The sequence below is a fragment of the Nuphar pumila genome, chromosome 5 (assembly GCF_984573655.1).
Source record: "Nuphar pumila chromosome 5, dmNupPumi1.hap1.1, whole genome shotgun sequence".
NCBI classification, from domain to species: Eukaryota; Viridiplantae; Streptophyta; class Magnoliopsida; order Nymphaeales; family Nymphaeaceae; genus Nuphar; species Nuphar pumila.
In genome coordinates, this window is record NC_143253.1 from 27,857,527 (window position 1) to 27,878,389 (window position 20,863).

The 20,863-nt window shown below is 36.7% G+C and overlaps 1 protein-coding gene across 1 annotated transcript in view; it reads right to left on the reverse strand.

Annotated features, from left to right (window-relative positions):
• Positions 1-9,788: 9,788 nt before the first annotated feature.
• The window catches only part of LOC149837233 (protein TRANSPARENT TESTA 9-like), a 156,600-nt gene continuing 145,525 nt past the window's right edge, over positions 9,789-20,863 (reverse strand). Inside the window, exon 21 of the mRNA XM_090005904.1 lies at positions 9,789-10,157. Coding sequence (XP_089862030.1) covers positions 9,882-10,157 — 276 coding nt within the window. The 3' untranslated portion in view covers positions 9,789-9,881. The remainder of the gene's footprint in view (positions 10,158-20,863) is intronic.

The following is a 20,863-nucleotide window of genomic DNA, read 5'->3' on the forward strand; positions in this document are numbered from 1 at the left end:
AGTCCATCTAAAATGAACTGAGCATTTTCCTCGACATTTATTGAAGCCCACTGGCCGATCCTGAGAAAACCACAAACTGCAGAGCCACACAGAGGATGCAGGGCGACAATATGCTCCCACATCCAGGCCTACAAAATCAATACATCAGTAAGACTACAACCTTCAACGAGCTTAGTTCACAAGTACTAAATATTTAATAAACAAATACCTGAACAAACGACCAAAACCCATCGACGATTTTTGTACCATTACTCACACGGTAAAGTTGAATATACAAGTGTGCGAGCATAGCAGCACCCCATGCCCAGTTGTCGACTTCATCTAAGTCTTCCAGAAACTGCAGCCACAAGTAACTTATTCTCGAACCAGAACAATAAAAAAATAAAGTAAGTCCAAAAAAATAAAGAAAGAAGCCACACAACTCTTGGTCAACTGCTTCAGATGCACATGCAGCAGACCGACCTTCTAATTTATTACAGAAAAAATGAACTTTCATCGTTGAAGAATTGCCTCCACCAGAAATACACTCACGTCATTCTTCCATCGACATTCCTAGAAGGGTCGTGCAATTGTTTCTTGGGTTATAGTTTGAATCCCTTGTTAGGACAATACTTTCATGGCACTTGAGACCCGTAATCCATGCCACATCTTCTAGGGTCGTGGTCATCTCAAAAACCCCAAACTGGAACGTGTTCGTCTTATGGTTCCACTTATTAACAAGGTGGGTCATGGTGTTCCAGAAATTTTTAAAATAATGTTGGTCCAGAATGCCACCGAAGTGTATCATTCGTAATCGGTCCTTCTCATATTCACTCAGCTTTCTCTAGCACGACAGAACTAGAGGCCACTGACACCGCCTTTTCAGTTTTTCACCTGCTGCTCTGTTTCTCTTCTGACCAACCTGTAACACAAAATATCAAATCACAATTAATCGTTATACATAGTAATCACTATCACAATAATCACTATACATAGTAATCACTATACATAGTAATTGTTATAACAATAATCGGTATACAGAGTAATCACTATTCATAGTAATCGCTATACAGAGTCACCGTTATACATAATAATACCTTCAATAGTACATCGCTACATCTAGTAGCGATTAACGTGCCTTGGTCATAGTTGTCTCCTCTTCATCCCCCCCCTTCTATAGCGTTTGTACTTCTTCCTTCCTTCACTCTTTCGCGTCCATCCTCTTCTTTTTCCTTTTCCTCTCTTCCTCCTGCTTCTTTCTTTCTCTTTCCTTCTCTTCCTCGTCCTCCATCTCCTTCCTTCTCTTCCTCATCCTCCTTCTCCTTCCTTTGTCTTTCTTTCTTTTCATTGTCCTCCTTCTCCTTCCTTTGCTTTTCCTTCTCTTCCTTATCCTAAATCTGCTTCCTTTGCCTTTCATCTTCCTTCTTCTTCAATTGTCTTTGCTTCTCTTCCTCCTCCTTTTTAAACTGTCTTTGCTTATCTTCCTCCTCCTTCCTCTTCTTCAATTTCCTTCGCTTTTCTTCCTCATTATTTTTCCTTTGTTTTTCCCTCTCCTCCTCCTCCTTCTTCTGCCTTCGCTTTTTTTCCTCCTCCTTATTCTTTCGTTGCTTTTTCCTCTCCTTCTCCTCCTTCTTCTGCCTTCACTTCTCTTCCGCCTTCTCTTTATTATTCCTTTGCCTTTCCCTCTCCTCCTCCTCCTCCTCCTTTTGCCTTCGCTTTTTTGCTTTATCCTCCTTCCTTTCCTTTTGCTTCTCTTCGTCATCATTCTTCTTTTTTTCCATTTGTACTTCTTCCTCAACATTCTTCGTTGGATCATCATCTTTAATATCTGGCGGATTAGGCTTCGCTCTATACTTTAGCAACAATTGCTCCCTTTCTTTGTCATTTTCAATCATCAATATTTTGTAGTACACTTCTAATTTCTCATACAAAGCATACTATTCAACGATTTCGGTTGCAGATTTTCTCTTAAACGATGAAGTGTTTCTTCTTACGAATATAAGCCATTGGTAACCTGCACAACATAAAAACTCACCGAGACGGCAAAGGGAGCTCAGGAGAAGAAGACAAAGGGTTAGATTTTTTATGGATTGTTTATGGGGTAATATTGCGAGGATCTCCTTTTATAGCAGAGGAGTTCAATGCTTATGGGACCCACCAAAGATTTTATAATAAAATAACATATACCATTTAGCGGTTCACATTTTAGGTGGTTTACGCAATGACGTCTTTGTCGGCCACAAAGCGATACAAAAATTCCTGTTGATAGCTTATAAATTGATATACAGAATCATGATAGCAATCAATATTATGAATCAAAACAATATCTTAAATCAATATTAAGAATATTATGCTAAATTGTTGTATCGATGATTAATATACTATGCGATATATATATCGATGTGTAAGATATTAGGTATTTTCTAGTATCGATTTGTAAGATGTTATACCATGTATTGTCCTATCGTGATCTACACAATAACGTCTATGTCGGCCACAACTGGATGAAAATCGCAATTTGCATGAGTACGAATCGCGATACAATTGCACAGACAAATCTTTGTCTCATTTAGCCTTCAAATTTATACATCGTTATACACATCATTTAGGGTTTAGGGTTTAGGTATAATGTTTAGGATTTAGGTTTAGGGTTTAGAGTTTAGGGTTTAGTAAAATATGACACAATTTGTAATATATTTTGCCATACGTACATCGATTTGTAAGATTTTATATGTTTTGTACTGTCGATTTATAATCTATTAGGCTGAACTTTCGTATCGATTTTGTTCACAAAGAAAGAGTTTTGGGATGAATCCATTTTCATGAATCGTGAGCTACAAAAATAGAATTGTTAATAATTTTTTGCATCACCATTCATGAAAATGGCTTCATCTAAAAAGCACGTGAATTCTGTTTAATAATGTTTCATTCACATGTACAAATCGTTATAATATGTATCATTCAGATGTATAAATCATTGTCTCATCTAGCCTACAGAGCTACAATTTTGAAAGTCCTATTGATAGCATCATACAAATCGATATGGAAAGTCCTGTTGATAGCTTATAAATTGATATACAGAATCAACATATAACTCGATATTTAGAATCATAACAATAACATATAAGTCAATATTAAGAATCAAAACAATAACTTAAATCGATATCAAGAATCAACACAAAAATCAATATTAAGATTCAGAACAATATCTTAAATTGATTTGGAACACTAGTATAGATATATATAAAACCCTACCCGACCTGACCTGACCCGTTGTCGAGGTGTAAAGCCCTAGTCTATTTAACCTCTCTTCCTCTTTTCTGAGGCAGCACAACTTCTTCTTCTTCTTTTTTCTTCTCCGCCTTTATCTTTTTCTCCTTCTTCGATATTTCCGTCAAATGCATATCTATCTTTTAGAGACTCTCATTTTTACAGAACAGATCACCAAAACATCCATAGCGTTCATCGTTGAGTTTATTTTCTGTTGCAAAGCGATTCTATGTGCAGTTGTGGATACATCCTCTCCAAGAAAATGAGCTCGTTAGTAGTGGCAGCCCACTGCACCATTTTCCTTGAGCTGAGGCTGATAGAGACTCCAACAGTGGTGCACTCTTAAGAATATGCTTCACAAACTTTAGCTCAGGCACTGAACCCTTGAAGGAGCCGATGAGCTACATCATAAGTCGCTTTTACGTATTTGTCTTCGATATACTTTATGACAAATATGTAAAAGAGATTTATGATGTAGCCCATCGGCTCTTCAAAGGGACAGTGCCTGAGCTGAAGCTTGTAAAGCATATTCTCAAGGTGCACCATTGCTCAAGTCTCTATCAGCCTCAGCCCGAGGGAAATGGTGCAGTGGCATGCCATTACTAATGAGCTGGTTTTCTTGGAGAGGATGTATCCGTAGCTGCAAATAGAATCACTTTGCAGTAGGAAATAAACTCGATGATGAACGATACAGATGTTTTGGTGATCACTTCTGTAAAAATTGGAGTCTCATAAAGATGGATATGCGTTTGACGGAAATGTCCTCCCATAAATAGCTTTCCACATTCCCGCACCTAGATTGCATTAGAAGCTCATCACTAATTTGGACGTGGGTTTCATACTTGTGATGATATCTGTTTTCTTTCTTGATGATGGTCATGTATTGTATCTAAATTCTAATATTTTTTGTATATGAATGTGGTTTTAAATAATGTGGATTTGTAGTAACAAAATTGCGGCGAGAATGATATGTGTTTGTAAAAGCAAATCGTGATAGCACGTGACCTTCATACGTCATTGTGTAAATCACGATGGTACATGTCATTCACTTAGACAAAGCTCATTGTCTAAAAGACAAACGTCATTGTGTAAATCGCGATGGTATAACGATTTACACAATGACGTCTATGTCAGCCACATATGGATAAAAATCACAGTGCATGAGTACAGAGCATGTTTGTGCAAATCGTTTCAACCGTTTATCAAAATTTATGCAAAGTGATTCATTACTAGTAGATTGCTTTTACGTTTCATAATTCACCGTTTCAGACGTTTATTATCTCAATTGTATAAACCGGGATATGAACAACTCGTAAAAACAAATCAATTTCATTTTCACTATACACAACGCTAAACGATTGTTTGATTTTTATTTACGAACGCCGATCATTACAACGATTTGTTCAGTGACAACAGTTTAGTCCATTTGCCTTTGTTACCAAAATATTGTCATAGCATCATACAAATCGATATGAAAATTCTTGTTGATAGCTTATAAATCGATATACAGAATCAACATATAACTCGATATTTAGAATCATAACAATAACATATAAATCAATATTAAGAATCAAAACAATAACTTAAATTGATATCAAGAATCAACACAAAAATTGATATTAAGATTCAGAACAATATCTTAAATCGATTTGGAAATTCATTTTGATATCTTAAAAATCAATATTTAGAATCAAAACAATATCTTAAATCGGTATTAAGAATCAAAACATTTTCTTAAATTGATATGGCAAATCCTATTGATATCATAAAAATCGTTGTAATGTTTAGTCGATTTGCCTTTGTTACGAAAATATTGTCATAGTATAACGCAAATCGATGATCAAATATCATACAAATCGATATGAAAATTCCTGTTTATAGCTTATAAATCGATATAACGAATCATCTTCATAATCGAGGGTTTAGGTATAGGGTTTAGTTTAAAGTTTTTAGGGTTAGGGTTTAGGGTTTAGTAATATATTAAGGGTTTATGGTTTAGCATTACAGTTTAGTAAGATATTAAGGGTTTAGGGTTAGAGTTCAGGGTTAGGGTTTAGTAAGATATTAAGGGTTTAGGGTTTCAGTTAAGGGTTTAGGGTAAGAATTAGGGTTATGGTTTAATAAGATATTAAGGTTTTAGGGTTAGGGTTTAGGGTCTAGGGTTATGGTTTAGTAAGATATTAAGGGTTTAGGGTTTAAGGTTTAGGGTTTAGTAATGTATTAAGGGTTTATAGTTTAGCATTATGGTTTAGTAAGATATTAAGGGTTTAGGGTTAGGGTTAGGGTTAGGGTTTAGGGTTTAGGGTTAGGGTTTAGTAAGATATTAAGGGTTTAGGGTTTAAGGTTTAGGGTTATATTAAAGGTTTATGGTTTAGCATTACGATTTAATAAGATATTAAGGGTTTAGGGTTAGGGTTTAGTAAGATATTAAGGGGTTAGGGGTTAGGGTTTAAGGTTTAGTAAGATATTAAGGGTTTAGGGTTTAGGGTTAAGGGTTTAGGGTTAGGGTTTAGTAAGATATTAAGGGTTTAAGGTTTAAGTTAAGGGTTTAGGGTTAGGGTTTATGGTTTAGGTTTAGGGTTTCAGGTTTTAGGCTTTAGGGTTTAGGGTTTAGGGTTTAGGGTTTAGGGTTAGGGTTTAGGGTTTATAGTTTAGGGTTTAGGGTTTAGGGTTAGAGTTTAGGCATTAAGGGTTTTAGAGTTCCTGCTTAAGGCACAAATTGGTGCTTCAAACGTACAAATCAATGTAGAAATCACACCCTTCATAAGTATATATAGTTGTAACGTTTGGACTTCAACATTAAACATTGTTGTACGATTTAGCAAACTTGATTACAAATCTTGGTAACTTTATAAATCATAAATCTCTACTGCATTAAATGCATAAATTGTTGTTGCTTTAAATGTGTAAATCATGAATCATAAATCATAAATCATCACAACGATTTGCCTTTGTTATGAAAATATGTGTCATTCATTTATAAAAAAACGTCGTTTCACATTCCGCTCATTGTCAAAAATCGATATGCCTTGTGAGACCTGGATTCCGGTTGTGATGTTTGTGATTTAAGCAATGACATCTATGTAAGCAACAACGATTTGCCTTTGTATAGAAAATATTGGATTAGTATAACGCAAATCGCGGTTGTAGTAACATACTATCGATTTACGAGATATTATTTTGTTTGTTAATATCAATTTGTAAGCTATTATGCTGAATTTCCGTATCGATTTGTAATATATTATGCGATATGTATATCGCTTTGTAACATATTATGTGTTTGCTAGTGACGATTTGTATTATGATATTGAAACGTATGCGTGCGACATTTACATTGTTGCACAATTACGGTGGTGATGTGCGTATTCAAATCACTGTTCATTTAGCAATTAAAATTGAAATCGCTTCGCAGCATCGCAATGTCATTAAATTGTTGTCTCTTGAATCGCTATTGTCAACACACATATATGATAAGTCGTTTCTTTTATTGGCACGATAAATAACAACTCGATGCATAGTATAGTGTGATGCAACTGACGATCATGATAGATAACATGAAGAATGATGTGCATATAGATTTAATTTTGCATGGTCGGCAAGAAGAAATCCTTTTGCCTCATAAGTGCGCATAGTTTTCATTCTCCTCCTCCTTCCTTTGTTTTTCCTTCTCTTCGCCATCCTTCTTCTTCTTCTTCATATTTAGTTCTTTCTCATCTTTCTTCGTTTGCTTTTCATCTTCAATATCTGATGGATTAGGCTCCGCATAATAAATATCCAACAATTTGTTCATGTCTTTTTCATTCTCAATGTTCTTTACATAACCCTCATATATATCGGATTGGTGGATGATTTCTCCAAGAGTCATCCCCTCAAACGACAAAGGCTTTCTTGTCTTACGAATTGTAGTCATTGCTAACCTGCACAACACATAAATTTAACTACATCATTATATGTTACAACCGCTTTTCCAAGTATATATTATTACAAATTATCACATTCGTTACACAATCACCAACATTACAAGCCGTCATAATATTTGGCTTTATAAATAAACATCGTAGTACGATTTAGCAAAATTAAGTACAAATCGAGGTAACTTCATAATTACACATCGCTACTGCATCAAACATATAAATCGTTGTTGCTTCAAGCGTATAAATCGTTGTACAAATCACACCATTCATAAGTACATATCATTGTAACATTTTTGCTTTCTAAGTAAACATCGTAGTACGATTTAGAGAACTTAAGTACAAATCGTGATAACTTCATAAATCATAAATACACATGACTACTACTTCAAATGTATAAATTATTGTTGCATTGAACGTATAAAACGCTCCTTCAAACGTACAAATTGTTGTAGAAATCAAACCCTTCATAAGTACATATCGTTGTTGCTTTAAATGTATAAATCATGAATCATAAATCATAAATCGCTACTGCTTCAAATGAACAAATCGTTGTTGCATCAAACAAATCACTACTGTATTAAATGTATAACTCTTTGTTAATTTCAAACTTACAAATCGTTGTAGAAATTTAGCCTTCATAAGTACATATTGTTGCCTTTCACGACTCTTATTTAAGTATGAAAATATATGTTATTCAGCATGTATAGTACAACCACTTGTAAGATTTAGCATTCGGATTTACAAATTGATTTATTTACATAACAAAAACTTACACAAAACTCACCTTCTAAAACACAAGTTTTGCTAATCCGAGAGTGGAGGAGAAACACCTAGAAGGTAGATGCAGCCGATGGTGACAACGGTGCTCTGACTACGCTCCGACGACAACAGACGATGGCAAAGGCTGCGTCGTCAAAGGGTGTTCCAGAACGGTTAGGGTGACATATTGCGAGGAGCTCTTGTTAAAGCAGAGGAGTTTACTCCTTAGGACAAAAACGATGATGATTTTAACCCTTTCTGACAAGACATTTTTGTCCTTTACTTGAAACATCATTTTATGGCACCAATGGCGGGAAAGGGTACATAAGTATTTGCAAACACTGGCAGAAGGACATTTTTGTTCATGGCACTAATGGCGGGAAAGGGTACTTAAGTCTTTGCAAACACACCGGACTTCGATGCTAAGTGATGCAGACACACACGGGGAAACAAGCCCCACGTGCTTACATACGTGGCACTCATTCAGACCCGAGAACATGCACCTGCGTGTTCCGGGGGGAAACATATAACTTGCACCCATGTGATACCTTCTCCTAAAGACATTAATTTCATCATCTAAAGAATAAATGCAGTCATCAACATTTTTTTCTTTTTTTGAAACATTGTTTTCTTGAAAATAAAAGTAAGGCTGGTAAGTGATCAAGTTCTGTTCGCTTTTTATAGCGGAATGAGCTGAGCTCAAACTCATGGTGAAAATAAGCTAAACGAGCTGAAATAGAGCTGAGTCATTAAAAAATACATCTTCTCAAAGCTGATAATAATAGAAATTGAGCCAATCATGAACCAACTTATTTACAAAATAAATGCATTGTTTCAAGGCTATAAGCGATAAGATTTGAAGACTAAACTTACTGCTTGGAAGCCAAACACTTCAACCATCTACACTTGATAAAATATATGCAAAATTATATTTATTACTGGCTAATGAGCCTATAAAAGGCTATAAGCGAAGCCGAGCCAAACACTTGTTTATATTTGGCTTACCGAGCCCATTTGACAAGTTCGAATGAGCTCCTTACAAGCTGAGCCACGAGCAGCTTGTCTCATTCCCAGCCCCACATAAAAGCCATACAACAGGATTTAAATTTAGGTTCTCAATCCACTTGTTTCTTTTTGCATCATTAATTTCATTTTGCCTTTCCCGCTTTTTAACAAATTTATTTTTCTACGCGGTATCATTTCTATTTCCTGATGGCAGCATACTTGCCTTTTCTCTTTCTTTTTTATTTCCTGCTTTATATTTTCCTCAGGGAACCTACTTTTGCCATTTACGGTAGTTGATATTTGACCAATAAACTGCCCACTTGATCAAGATGAAGGATTATGCATATGGAGCATTAACTATATTTTGTGGTGCTCTGAATTTTCAAATATAAAACCAATTAACCAAAGGTCTCATATATCAATCTGTTTTTAAAGGGTCAAAGCCCTTTGCTTTTCAAAATAAATAAAAAGTAAAAATGTGTTCATAATTTGTGATTTATGTGAAAGCTCTGTAATGATATATTCCTAATTTGTGATTTATGTGAAGTTCTGGTCGAAAAAAATCAGGGAATGGCTTTTCTCGGCCCAAAAAGCACTTGCTGCAACATAAGCAACTCAAAAATGTTCTACAAACAGAAACCCAAATGCGGGCTTATTAAAGAATGCACATTAAGCTTAACAATATTAGAATACAAACAGAGCTACTGTACAAAAAATTGGCACTGAAATTCTAATCTACATTGACCAATATATCGCTGATTTGCCTATTAAACTCATAATATACAGAATGTGTCGGTCGACTTGATGCAGTTGGTTGTATGCCGCTCCCACCCATGCCAAACTAGAGTTTCTGGTTGTGGCTTTTCTTTCTTCGTACACTTGGGAGATAAAACATGACTGCAAAAGATATCGATATCTACAAGGGATGAGAAGCTGCATCAGAGTGATCCAAACTCAGGTTGTATCTTGAGAAGTGGGACTATCAAGGTTTAGTAATGGCTTCAATCTCGCCCCCACCTCCATGCTTTGCAGATGCATCTCCTCGACTATCATAGCCTCTGCATTCTTACAAGATTGCTCATCCCTAAAGGCAAGAGTCCATCTTCCGTCGATCAGAGGCTTCACCTTCACCTTTCCAATGGATTCAGACATTGGACGGTCCATGGAGGGTAATCTAGATGGACGGACTCGCAAGTGTAACCACTTGGAATGCTTATCATCAATTCTGGGCTGTTGGAAGAAATGAGATGTAAGTGCAGCAAAGTATACCATATAATAATGTCTCACAGAAATAAGTAGGCAGAAAATCACTAAATTCTTGGTCAAACGTGACAGTGCCTAAAGAGTCCCAAGTTCATCATGTACTGCATTGTCTTACCGCACAATAATTTTCACCTTCATCTACAAAATATAAACATAATATGTAAAGCAAAATTGTAGGTATGGAGGAGATCTTGAAAATGCTAAATGGCATCTAATTGTAAGACTCAGACAACAAGTAACAGCTTCCAGAAGCAGGACCCAGCATGAAGAATTTGTTAATGAACTGTTGATTCTAAGCTTACTCAGTTCACATCCCTGGATCTGTTCCTTTTTTTTTCCACAAGCCTTTTGTAGATTAATGCCGACCGGAGTATGATCAGTGCCACACAAATAAGGTTTTTCTCAAGGAAAATCATGTTAAAAAAAGTGATTTTTGCATGAACTGAACTTGATCTGGACTAGACTATAAACTCAGGTATTGTCAATAGGTTCACATGAGAGGCTGTTGTGTGTTCTCCCCGGAACACAAATTCACATGTTCCGGTGTGTACGGAGGAATATCTTGGGACCTGCAATAATTCATATGCCAATGTTGCCTACGATGACTTTATAATAAAATAACATATAAAAAAGGTAGATATGCTTTTGATGAAAATGTCCTCCCGTAAGATAGATATGCGTTGGACGAAAATGTCCTCCCGCTCCCTGTATATAGATTTGCATGTTCCGCCTTTGTTTTTAGCTTGTGCTACAACATATGGCCGCCTTCTCGTTCCTGCCTTGTGTTAGATAGAAAACTTTTCCTGGTTCATTCCTACCTCGTAGAGATAACTATAAATCGAACGACTAGTTCGATCATTGGTGGGCGTCAAAGGGGGATTTGTCGGCCATCTCTTTTTACAGTCTTCTCTTCTTCTTCGTTTTCGTTAGGCAGTATGAAAAAAAGCAATGACGCACAAACATTCCACCAAGTGCCATTAAAGCGTCCTGAGTACCTTTCCATGTCATCACGTTATTGTTGAAGAACATATGTCATCGTGAGGGTCATTAAAGCGTTGTTTTGTTACTACAGGTAGATTATATCGTTTCAACGCTTGGAAACTTGAAGATATTTGTAAGGCGGTGGGATCTCCTGACAAAAATGCTTGATTACAGATGCGAGCAAGGGCCTCAGTATATATAATGTAACCAAATCGCAGTTGTAGTAACATGTATATCGATTTGTGAGACATTGTTTTGTTTGTTAATATCGATTTGTAATATATTATGCTGAATTGCCGTATATCGATTTGTAAGATATTATGTGTTTTCTAGTGTCGATTTGTGAGATATTCTTTAGTTTGTTGATATCGATTTGTAATATATTATGCTGAATTGCCGTATATCGATTTGTAAGCTACGTGTTTTCTAGATATTGTTTTGTTTATTAATATTGACTTGTAATCAAGGTTTTAAAACCCGTGACTCGGAACTCGACTCGTTCTTTATTGACTCGTGACTCGGCGGGTCAACTCGGTGACTCGGACCGGGTTTTGTTAACTTTTGATTTTAAAAGAAAAACACTATATAAATTATCATTTAAACATATAAAAGTTTGTAGAATGACTTAATTATTAGTGTAATTGATTAATAAGTAAAATAACATCAAGTAAACAAAGGGTTACAGTTACACATAGGACATTTAGATGATGCATGTAATGAAAGACAGGAAGTTCAGTAAAAAAAAATGATACTTAGCAAAATGAAGAGCAAAACTCAGTAAAATAACAAAACAAAAAAATAAACTTAGTTAAATGAAAACTAACAGAAATTCTGGAAAACAAACTGCAAATAAAAAAAAAAAATATGAAATTACCGAAACTAAAACAACAAATGCAATGAGATTGAGACTAATGATACACAGAAATGAACATACGACAAATAATGAACTGAAATAAAAAAAAAAACCACCAAATTTGAAATGCAGGTAAAAAAAATTTGCAGATATGAGAAACTGCTCTAATACAGGATGAACAAATGATTCAACAATGAGATTAAACAGAAAGCAATTAATGCAGGGAAAATGCGGATAAAAATGAAAATACAAAGCAACAGAAATGACATGCGAAAATGAAAACTTAGACGAATGTTGTGCAACTCACCATGTAATGCATGGTACTGAAGCGTACGCCTCAGGTACAGAGGCGTACGCCTCAGGTACATACAACATACATACCTTCACAAATCTCTCCGAAAAAACTCGCCGGAAAATCTGCACTCGCCGGAAAATCTCGCCGGAATATCGCGCGGCACACTGTTTTTGCTGGAGAAGATGCGTCGGATTTGCAACGACGCCTTACTGTTCACACTTCACCGTCGATGTGTTTGCTTCGTTCCCAAAAAAAATAACGATACATACCTTCACAAATCTCGTCGGAAAATCGTGCCGGAAAATCTCGCCGGAATATCGCGCGGCGACACACTGTTTTTGCTGGAGAAGATGCGTCGGATTAGCAACGACGCCTTAATGTATTTAATCGATGTGCTTGCTTCGTTCCCAAAAAAAAAACGATACATACCTTCACAAATCTCGTCGGAAAATCGTGCCGGAAAAACGCACGGCGTCGCTGTTACTGTTAACGCCAGAAAATCAATGCCGGCGTCGCTGTTCACGCCAGAAAATCAATGCCGGCGTCGCTGTTCATGCCAGAGCTATCGTCGGATGGATGAAAACTGAAGAGTCGAAGACCTCGGCTTCTCCTCTCTTCAGTCGAGACAGTGCTTGAAAACTGAAGAGTCGAAAACCCTAAAGTCCTTTAAGTGTTTTCGTTAAAAGGTAAAGTTTTTTTAATTTCAAAAATGCCATTTTCACTAAACCAGCGGGTCTTCAGTGACTCGGCCCGAGTCGCCCGAGTCAGAGCGATCCTTCCAGCGAGTTTTGTCAAGGCAAAGGTGGCAAAACTCGCCCGAGTACGCCATGACTCGTGACTCGGCCGAGTCAGCCCGAGTCATCCCGAGTCCGGCCCGAGTCAAGCCCGAGTCTTGGCAATCCGAGTATGCCTAGCCGGGTTGACTCGCTGGAGGGCCGAGCCGAGCCGAGCCGAGTCAGCCGAGTCAACGAGTTGACTCGGCGAGTTTTTAAACGTTGCTTGTAATATATTATGCTGAATTACCGTATATCGATTTGTAAGATATTATGTGTTTTCTATTGTCGATTTGTAAGATATTGTTTTGTTTGTTAATATCGATTTGTAATATATTATGCTGAATTGTCGTTTATCAATTTGTAAGATATTATGTGTTTTCTACTGTCGATTTGTGAGATATTGTTTTGTTTGTTATTATCGATTTGTAATATATTTTGCTGAATTGCCGTATATCGATTTATAAGATATTATGTGTTTTCTATTGTCGATTTGTGAGATATTATTTTGTTTGTTAATATCGATTTGTAATATATTATGTTGAATTGCCGTATATCGATTTGTAAGATATTTTGTGTTTTCTATTACCGATTTGTGAGATATTGTTTTGTTTGTTACTATCGATTTGTAATACATTTTGTTGAATTGCCGTATATCGATTTGTAAGCTATTATTGTTTTCTATTATCGATTTGTAATATATTTTGCTAAATTGTCATATATCGATTTGTAAGATATTATATGTTTTCTATTGTCGATTTGTGAGATCTTGTTTTGTTTGTTAATATCGATTTGTAATATATTATGTTGAATTGCCGTATATCAATTTATAAGATATTTTGTATTTTTTATTGTCGATTTGTGAGATATTGTTTTGTTTGTTAATATCGATTTGTAATATATTATGTTGAATTGCCGTATATCAATTTGTAAGATATTTTGTGTTTTCTATTATCAATTTGTGAGATATTGTTTTTTTTGTTACTATCGATTTGTAATATATTTTGCTGAATTGCCGTATATCGATTTGTAAGATATTATGCTGAATTGTTGTATACCGATTTGTAATATATTATGTCGAATTGTCGTATATCGATTTGTAAGATATTATGTGTTTTCTTGTGTCAATTTGTGAGATATGATTTTGTGTGTTAATATCGATTTGTAAGATATTATGCTTAACTAATCAGTAGTCGTTATATGCATCTTGAATGAATCGTAGTAAAGGTATGCGCTGTCTAACGCAAATTGATATTTTGCTCATGACAGTGTTGAGCATATCAACTAGTTGCAGTGAAGATGATGTATCTCAATCATTGGAAAGTCATGGAGCAACAAACATTCGTACTATCGACGCACGTGAAAAATTGAATATGTGCACTAATGATGCACATGATAAGAAAGGTGCAAGCATTAGATTCACTCTTGACTTGAATATTCCAGCAGACGAAATGCAATTCGATAATGAGATAGACGATCATGACAGTGCACTTGACAAAGGTGCAAGCACCTCAAGTTTACATGATAGTACACTTGACTCTGTTCCCGTAGAGAGAATGCAGTTTAATAATGAGGAAGCTGCATACAAATTTTACAATGATTATGCCTTAAAACTTGGCTTCAATGTTAGAAGGTATTCTTGGGAAAAAAATGCACAGGGCGTCGTGGTGAGAAAGGCATATGTTTGTTCTAAGCAAGGTTCGAAGAAGCCAAGTGAAAATCCAACAAGAAGCAAGCCAGATTCAAGATGCGGCTGTCCAGCGAGAATGGTGTTAAGAAGACTTCTGAATGGGAAATATGTAGTTTGTACTTTAATCAATGATCCAGTGTTATTAAAAACGTGCCTCAAGGCACAAAAAGCGCGTCTCGCCTCAAGGCGAGGGCCTTTGTGCCTCGAGGCGCAAGCATGAAGCATAAAAGCATCGAGGCATACGCCTCTTACGCCTTGAAGCGTACGCTTCGAGGCGAGACGCGCACGCCTCATATTTTTACCCCCGACCCTGGGCTAATTTTTCTCTCGCAACCCCTATTTCTCTCTCGTCTCTCACAGTCTCTCCCTCTCTCTCTCGCAGCCCCTCTCTCTCGTCTCGATCTCTCCTACCTCTCTCTCTCGTCTCTTGCAGTCCCTCTCACTCGTCTCTCCCTTCTTGGCCTCCTCCTTCACCAATGCAACGCCGACGATGACGACGACGGAGGGAGCGAGAGGCACGAAAGGGAAGAAGATGGGCACCTCAATCTCGTCTTGGGGGAGCTCCACGTGCTCCTCCCCGACCTACCCTTGGCTAGAAACCCCGAGATCACGGAATGCGTCGAGCGGTTCATCGATTGCCTCATCGGAAAGATGACGAGGCACGAGTCTGGCACCGATAAGATCGATTGGCACCGTGATTCTGGCACCTTCCTCTGCCTCGTGACGTGCATCCACTCACTGGGTTCAGGCGCTCCCCTCCCCAGAACCGGGCAGCCCGCCGGAAAAGTGGTGGCCCTCCTTCAGCAAGCGATGTCATTCTTCGAGGAGGAATTGCGATCAATCCTCGAAGAACCATCAAATTCCGACAATGGGGACCGACTCCGGGCTACCATCTACGTCAATGCCAATGTCGATGATAGATGCCCGATCGTCGAGTCGGTCCCTTCTGAGCCATACCCACCCGATGATAGCTGCCCGATTGCCAAGATATCAAAGATAATGATCGATTCGGGCTACGAGACAGAATGCTGCCAGGTCTACAGCATCTCCCGCAAGGCCTTCCTGGAGGAAGCCATCTCAGAGAAGATGGGTCTCGAGCAAATCGATATAGACGAGGTGCAGAAGATGTAGTGGGACGCCCTCGAATCGGAAATCATCAAGTGGACCCGAGCCTTCCGCCACTGTCTCGGAGTCTACCTCACCGGGGAGCGCCATCTATGCGACTCGATATTCTCCGAGTCTCCCTAGATGTCTCAGTCCCTCTTCGCCAACCTTGCCCGGGGCGTCGTGATCCACCTCCTCAATTTCGCTGAGGCCGTCGCCAAGACCCGCCGGAGCACCGAGCGCCTCTTCAAGTTCATCGACATGTACAAGGCGTTTCGGGAAGCCCGACCGCTAGTTGACGACCTCTTCGCTGGCGACCCGTATTTTCGAGATAGACTTGTTTTATAATTTTAGATAATTTTTATATATTTTTTAAGTTTAAATTTATTTGTTTTTTTGAGGCTTACGCTTTGCGCCTCGAGGATTACGCTTTGCGCCTCGAGGCTTACGCCTCCCCTCTGATTTTGGTGGAGCACCTCGCTACGCCTCAACGCTTTTCACAACACTGCAATGATCATAACCATGAATTAGCCCATTCTTTTATGACTCTTATGTTAAGGTCGCATCGTAAAGTAACCGAAGTGCATGCAGCAGTTGCTGAAATAGCTGATAGTGCCAGCATTGTACCAAGGAAGACATACAATTTGTGCGCGCGCATATATGATGGTCGCGAAAATGTACCATTCACACCTATAGATCTAAGAAACCATTTAAGAAAGAAGAGGTCAGACAACATGAAGAATGAAGGAATATATTCTTTGGTTGATTACTTATAGAAGAATTCAAGCAATGACCCTGGTTTTTTAGTGCAATGGGATGAAGATGGGTATGCGGTGAATATATTTTGGGCAGATTCAAAGTCAAGAGTAGATTATGAATGCTTCAATGATGTACTTGTTTTTTATACGACAATGAAGATTAATACGGAACAATGACCATTTGGGCAGTTTGTCGGAGTGAACTATCACTCACGAAGTTGCATATTATGTGACGCTTTTTGTATGACCAGACCAAGGAAACCTTTGAGTGGTTGTTCAGAGTATTTACACAGGCAATGAATGGGGAACACCTTGGAGCTGTACTTACAGATGATGATCATGCAATTGCGGCTGCAGTGTCTCATGTATGGCCATATGCACATCATCGCCTATGTTTGTGGCATATCATTCAAAATGTAGCAAAGAACATACGACACATTTTTAATCAGAAGACAGGGTTTGATAAAAAGTTTAGACAGTGTGTACTTGAGAGCATGGATGAGGTCACCTTTATGTCTGATTAGGAGCAAATGATTCAGATGTACGACCTTAAAGACTGTGTGTCCTTACAAAATGTATATGCAGACAAAAAGAAGTGGGCATAGGCATATGGAAGAGAATACTTTTGTGCAGGTATGATAAGCACACAAAGAGCTGAATCTATGCATGCCACACTGAAAAAAACCTTGTATTCATGTTTAACAATGTTTTGCTTTATGAAACAATATGAATTATTTGTAGACGGTCATAGACAAAATGAGCTTGAACAAGATGTGCAATGCTTCAACACCCGCCCTGTAACTTTGGGCATGAAAATATTGACGCTACCTGCAGATCTGTATACACTAACTGTATTTGAATGGACTAAGAAAGAGGTTATAGAGGTCATGAATTGCAACATAGAAGGACGTGTGCAATATGAGAATATGCACAAATACCATGTTGTATGGGAGGGCAAAGAGCAACCACAAAGGAAAGAAGCACATGTTACGTACAATGTTGATAACGGAACAATTGAATGTACATGCAAAATGTTTGAATTTAAAGGTATTTTATGTCGTCATGCATTAAAGACATTTAATCAAGAGAAGATACAAGAAATACCTGAGTCATATAATGCGAAGATGGACGAGACATATAAAGATTGAACTGCTGAATAGAAATAATGTCAGTCCATCTGGTGTTGATGAGAAGTGCCACATAGCCTTCCGTTACCAACAACTATGTAGGTCATTTATGCATGTTGCAAATTTGGCATCGAAAAGCGAAGAAGTCTATGTATGTATGAGAAAAGTGTCAAGAGAATTACTTGAAAAAGTGCAGTTAATTCACCATGAGTTCGTTGTAGCTCATGAAGACCAATCTAAGAAAACGAGATCGAACATCGTAAGTGAAATTCATATTTCCCCTAACTCTTATGACAAGTTGCGCCAAAGCGTCAATATCATCTTCGACAAGTCAGGAGTAAACCTTGTAGATTATGATGAAAATATTCACCTTGCGAAGGGTATTAAAATGAAACCTGCCTCTGATCGCAGTCGTCGGAGGACAAAGGGTGCACTGGAATTGGTTGGCAAGAAAATGTCTAAGAAACAACCAACTCCTAAGCAACTAAGTCCTTCGCATGAACAAGTATGTAATACAATATATTGCTTCCAATGTAAATCATATTATGTGCAACCTATCAATATCTAACTTGTGTAATTTCCAACATGCAGCAATACCATACAGACGTGCACTACAATGTTGGAACCTGCAATCCACCCGACCTGTTTGAGTGGAACGATGGCATGAGCTTGACAAGTCTTTTGGTATGTAATAATTTTGGGAGGATGTTTGCATTTCTTGTTGAACTTAATGTAGTGTCTGATATTGTTCTGTTTCATGACAGACTCTGTTCAATTCAAAAGTGAGCATCACAACATAGGAATCGCGTGTGAATTCTTCAGCTACAAAATAGTTATAGCATTTAACTTTCATATCTTACAAATCGTTGTAATGTTTAGCATTCTATAATTCTTTGTTGCAGTTCTATAATTCTTTGTTGTAAATCGATAATTCTTTGTTGTAATTTTATAATTCTTTGTTGTAAATCGATAATTCTTTGTTGTAATTTTATAATTCTTTGTTGTAAATCGATAATTCTTTGTTGTAATTTTATAATTCTTTGTTGTAAATTGATAATTCTGTTTTGTAATGTTATAATTCTTTGTTATAACTCTACAATAGAAATCATAATACAAATATCATAAAAAACGACACTAGAAAACACAATATCTTACAAATCGATATACAGCAATTGAGCATAATATATTACAAATCGATATACGAAAATTCAGCATAATAGCTTACAAATCGATATTAATAAACAAAACCATATCTCACAAATCGATACTCGAAAACACATAATATCTTAGAAATCGATATACGACAATTCAACATAATATATTACAAATCGGTATACGGCAATTCAGCATAATAGCCTACAAATCAATATACGACAATTCAGCAAAATATATTACAAATCGATAGTAACAAATAAAACAATATCTCACAAATCTAAAATAGAAAACACATAATATCTTACAAATCGATATACGACAATTCAGCAAAATATATTACAAATCGATAGTAACAAACAAAACAATATCTCATAAATCGACAGTAGAAAACATATAATATCTTACAAATTGATATACGACAATTCAGCATAATATATTACAAATCAGTATACGACAATTCAACATAATATTTTACAAATCGATATACGACAATTCAGCATATTATCCTACAAATCGATATACGACAATTCAACAAAATATATTACAAATCGATAGTAACAAACAAAACAATATCTCACAAATCGACAATAGAAAACATATAATATCTCACAAATCGATATACGAAAATTCAACATAATATATTACAAATCGATATTAACAAACAAAACAATATCTCACAAATCGACAATAGAAAACACATAATATATTACAAATCGATATACGATAATTCAACATAATATATTACAAATCCGTATTCTGCAATTCAGCATAATATCCTACAAAGCGATATACAACAATTCAACAAAATATATCATAAATCGATAGTAACAAACAAAACATTATCTCACAAATCGATAATAGAAAACACAAAATATCTTACAAATCGATATACCACTATTCAACATAATGTATTACAAATCGATATTAAGCAATTCATGTGAGGTATAGTGAATTAGAACATGGTCTGCTTAATGCATTTGTTCATCTGCGTGGTTTTTAGTTTGTAGTGTATCGTCAACCTTTTCTATCTTTTGCTTGAGCTAATGTTCAGTTTGAGACAGAGGGAAGATGATGATTTTGAATACGAAGTGCCATTGACGCGATCGCGGGTAAGAATCGAGGAACCTCCATCTTCTTCACCGTTTGTTTCACTATTGTCTTATCGCGACACACCAACATCGTCGAAGAAACCCATGCTGGAGGAGCCAACCCCACCAAGAAGGCGGTTGCAGTTGAAATTGGAGCCACCATCTTCCCCACTTCAGTCTTCTCCAAAATTGTCGTACCATGAAGCCTCGTTGTCGAGGAGACCTGTGTTGGAGAAGCCCCCAAGAAAGCGGTCTGTGAGATTGCAGGAGCCCCCACGTTCACCATCAGCATCTCTTCTGTGCTTGCCATATCGCTAATTCTTTGTTGTAAATCGATAATTATTTGTTGTAATTCTATAATTCTTTGTTGTAAATCGATGATTCTTTGTTATAATGTTATAATTATTTGTTGTAATTCTACAATAGAAATGATACTACAAATATCATAAAAATCGACACTAAAAAACACATAATATCTTACAAATCGATACACAACAATTGAGCATAGTATATTACAAATCGATACTAGAAATTCAACACAATAGCTTACAAACCGATATTAACAAACAAAACCATATCTCACAAATCGATACTAGAAAACACATTATCTTACAAATCGATATACAACAATTCAGCATAATATATTAAAAATCGATATTAAGCAATTTAGCATAATATCTTATAAATCAATATACGGCAATTCAACATAATAAAATACAAATCAATATTAACAACCAAAACAATATCTCATAAATCGATACTAGAAAACACATATTATCTTACAAATCGATATACGGCAAATCAACATAATATATTACAAATCGGTATACGTCAATTCAGCATAATATC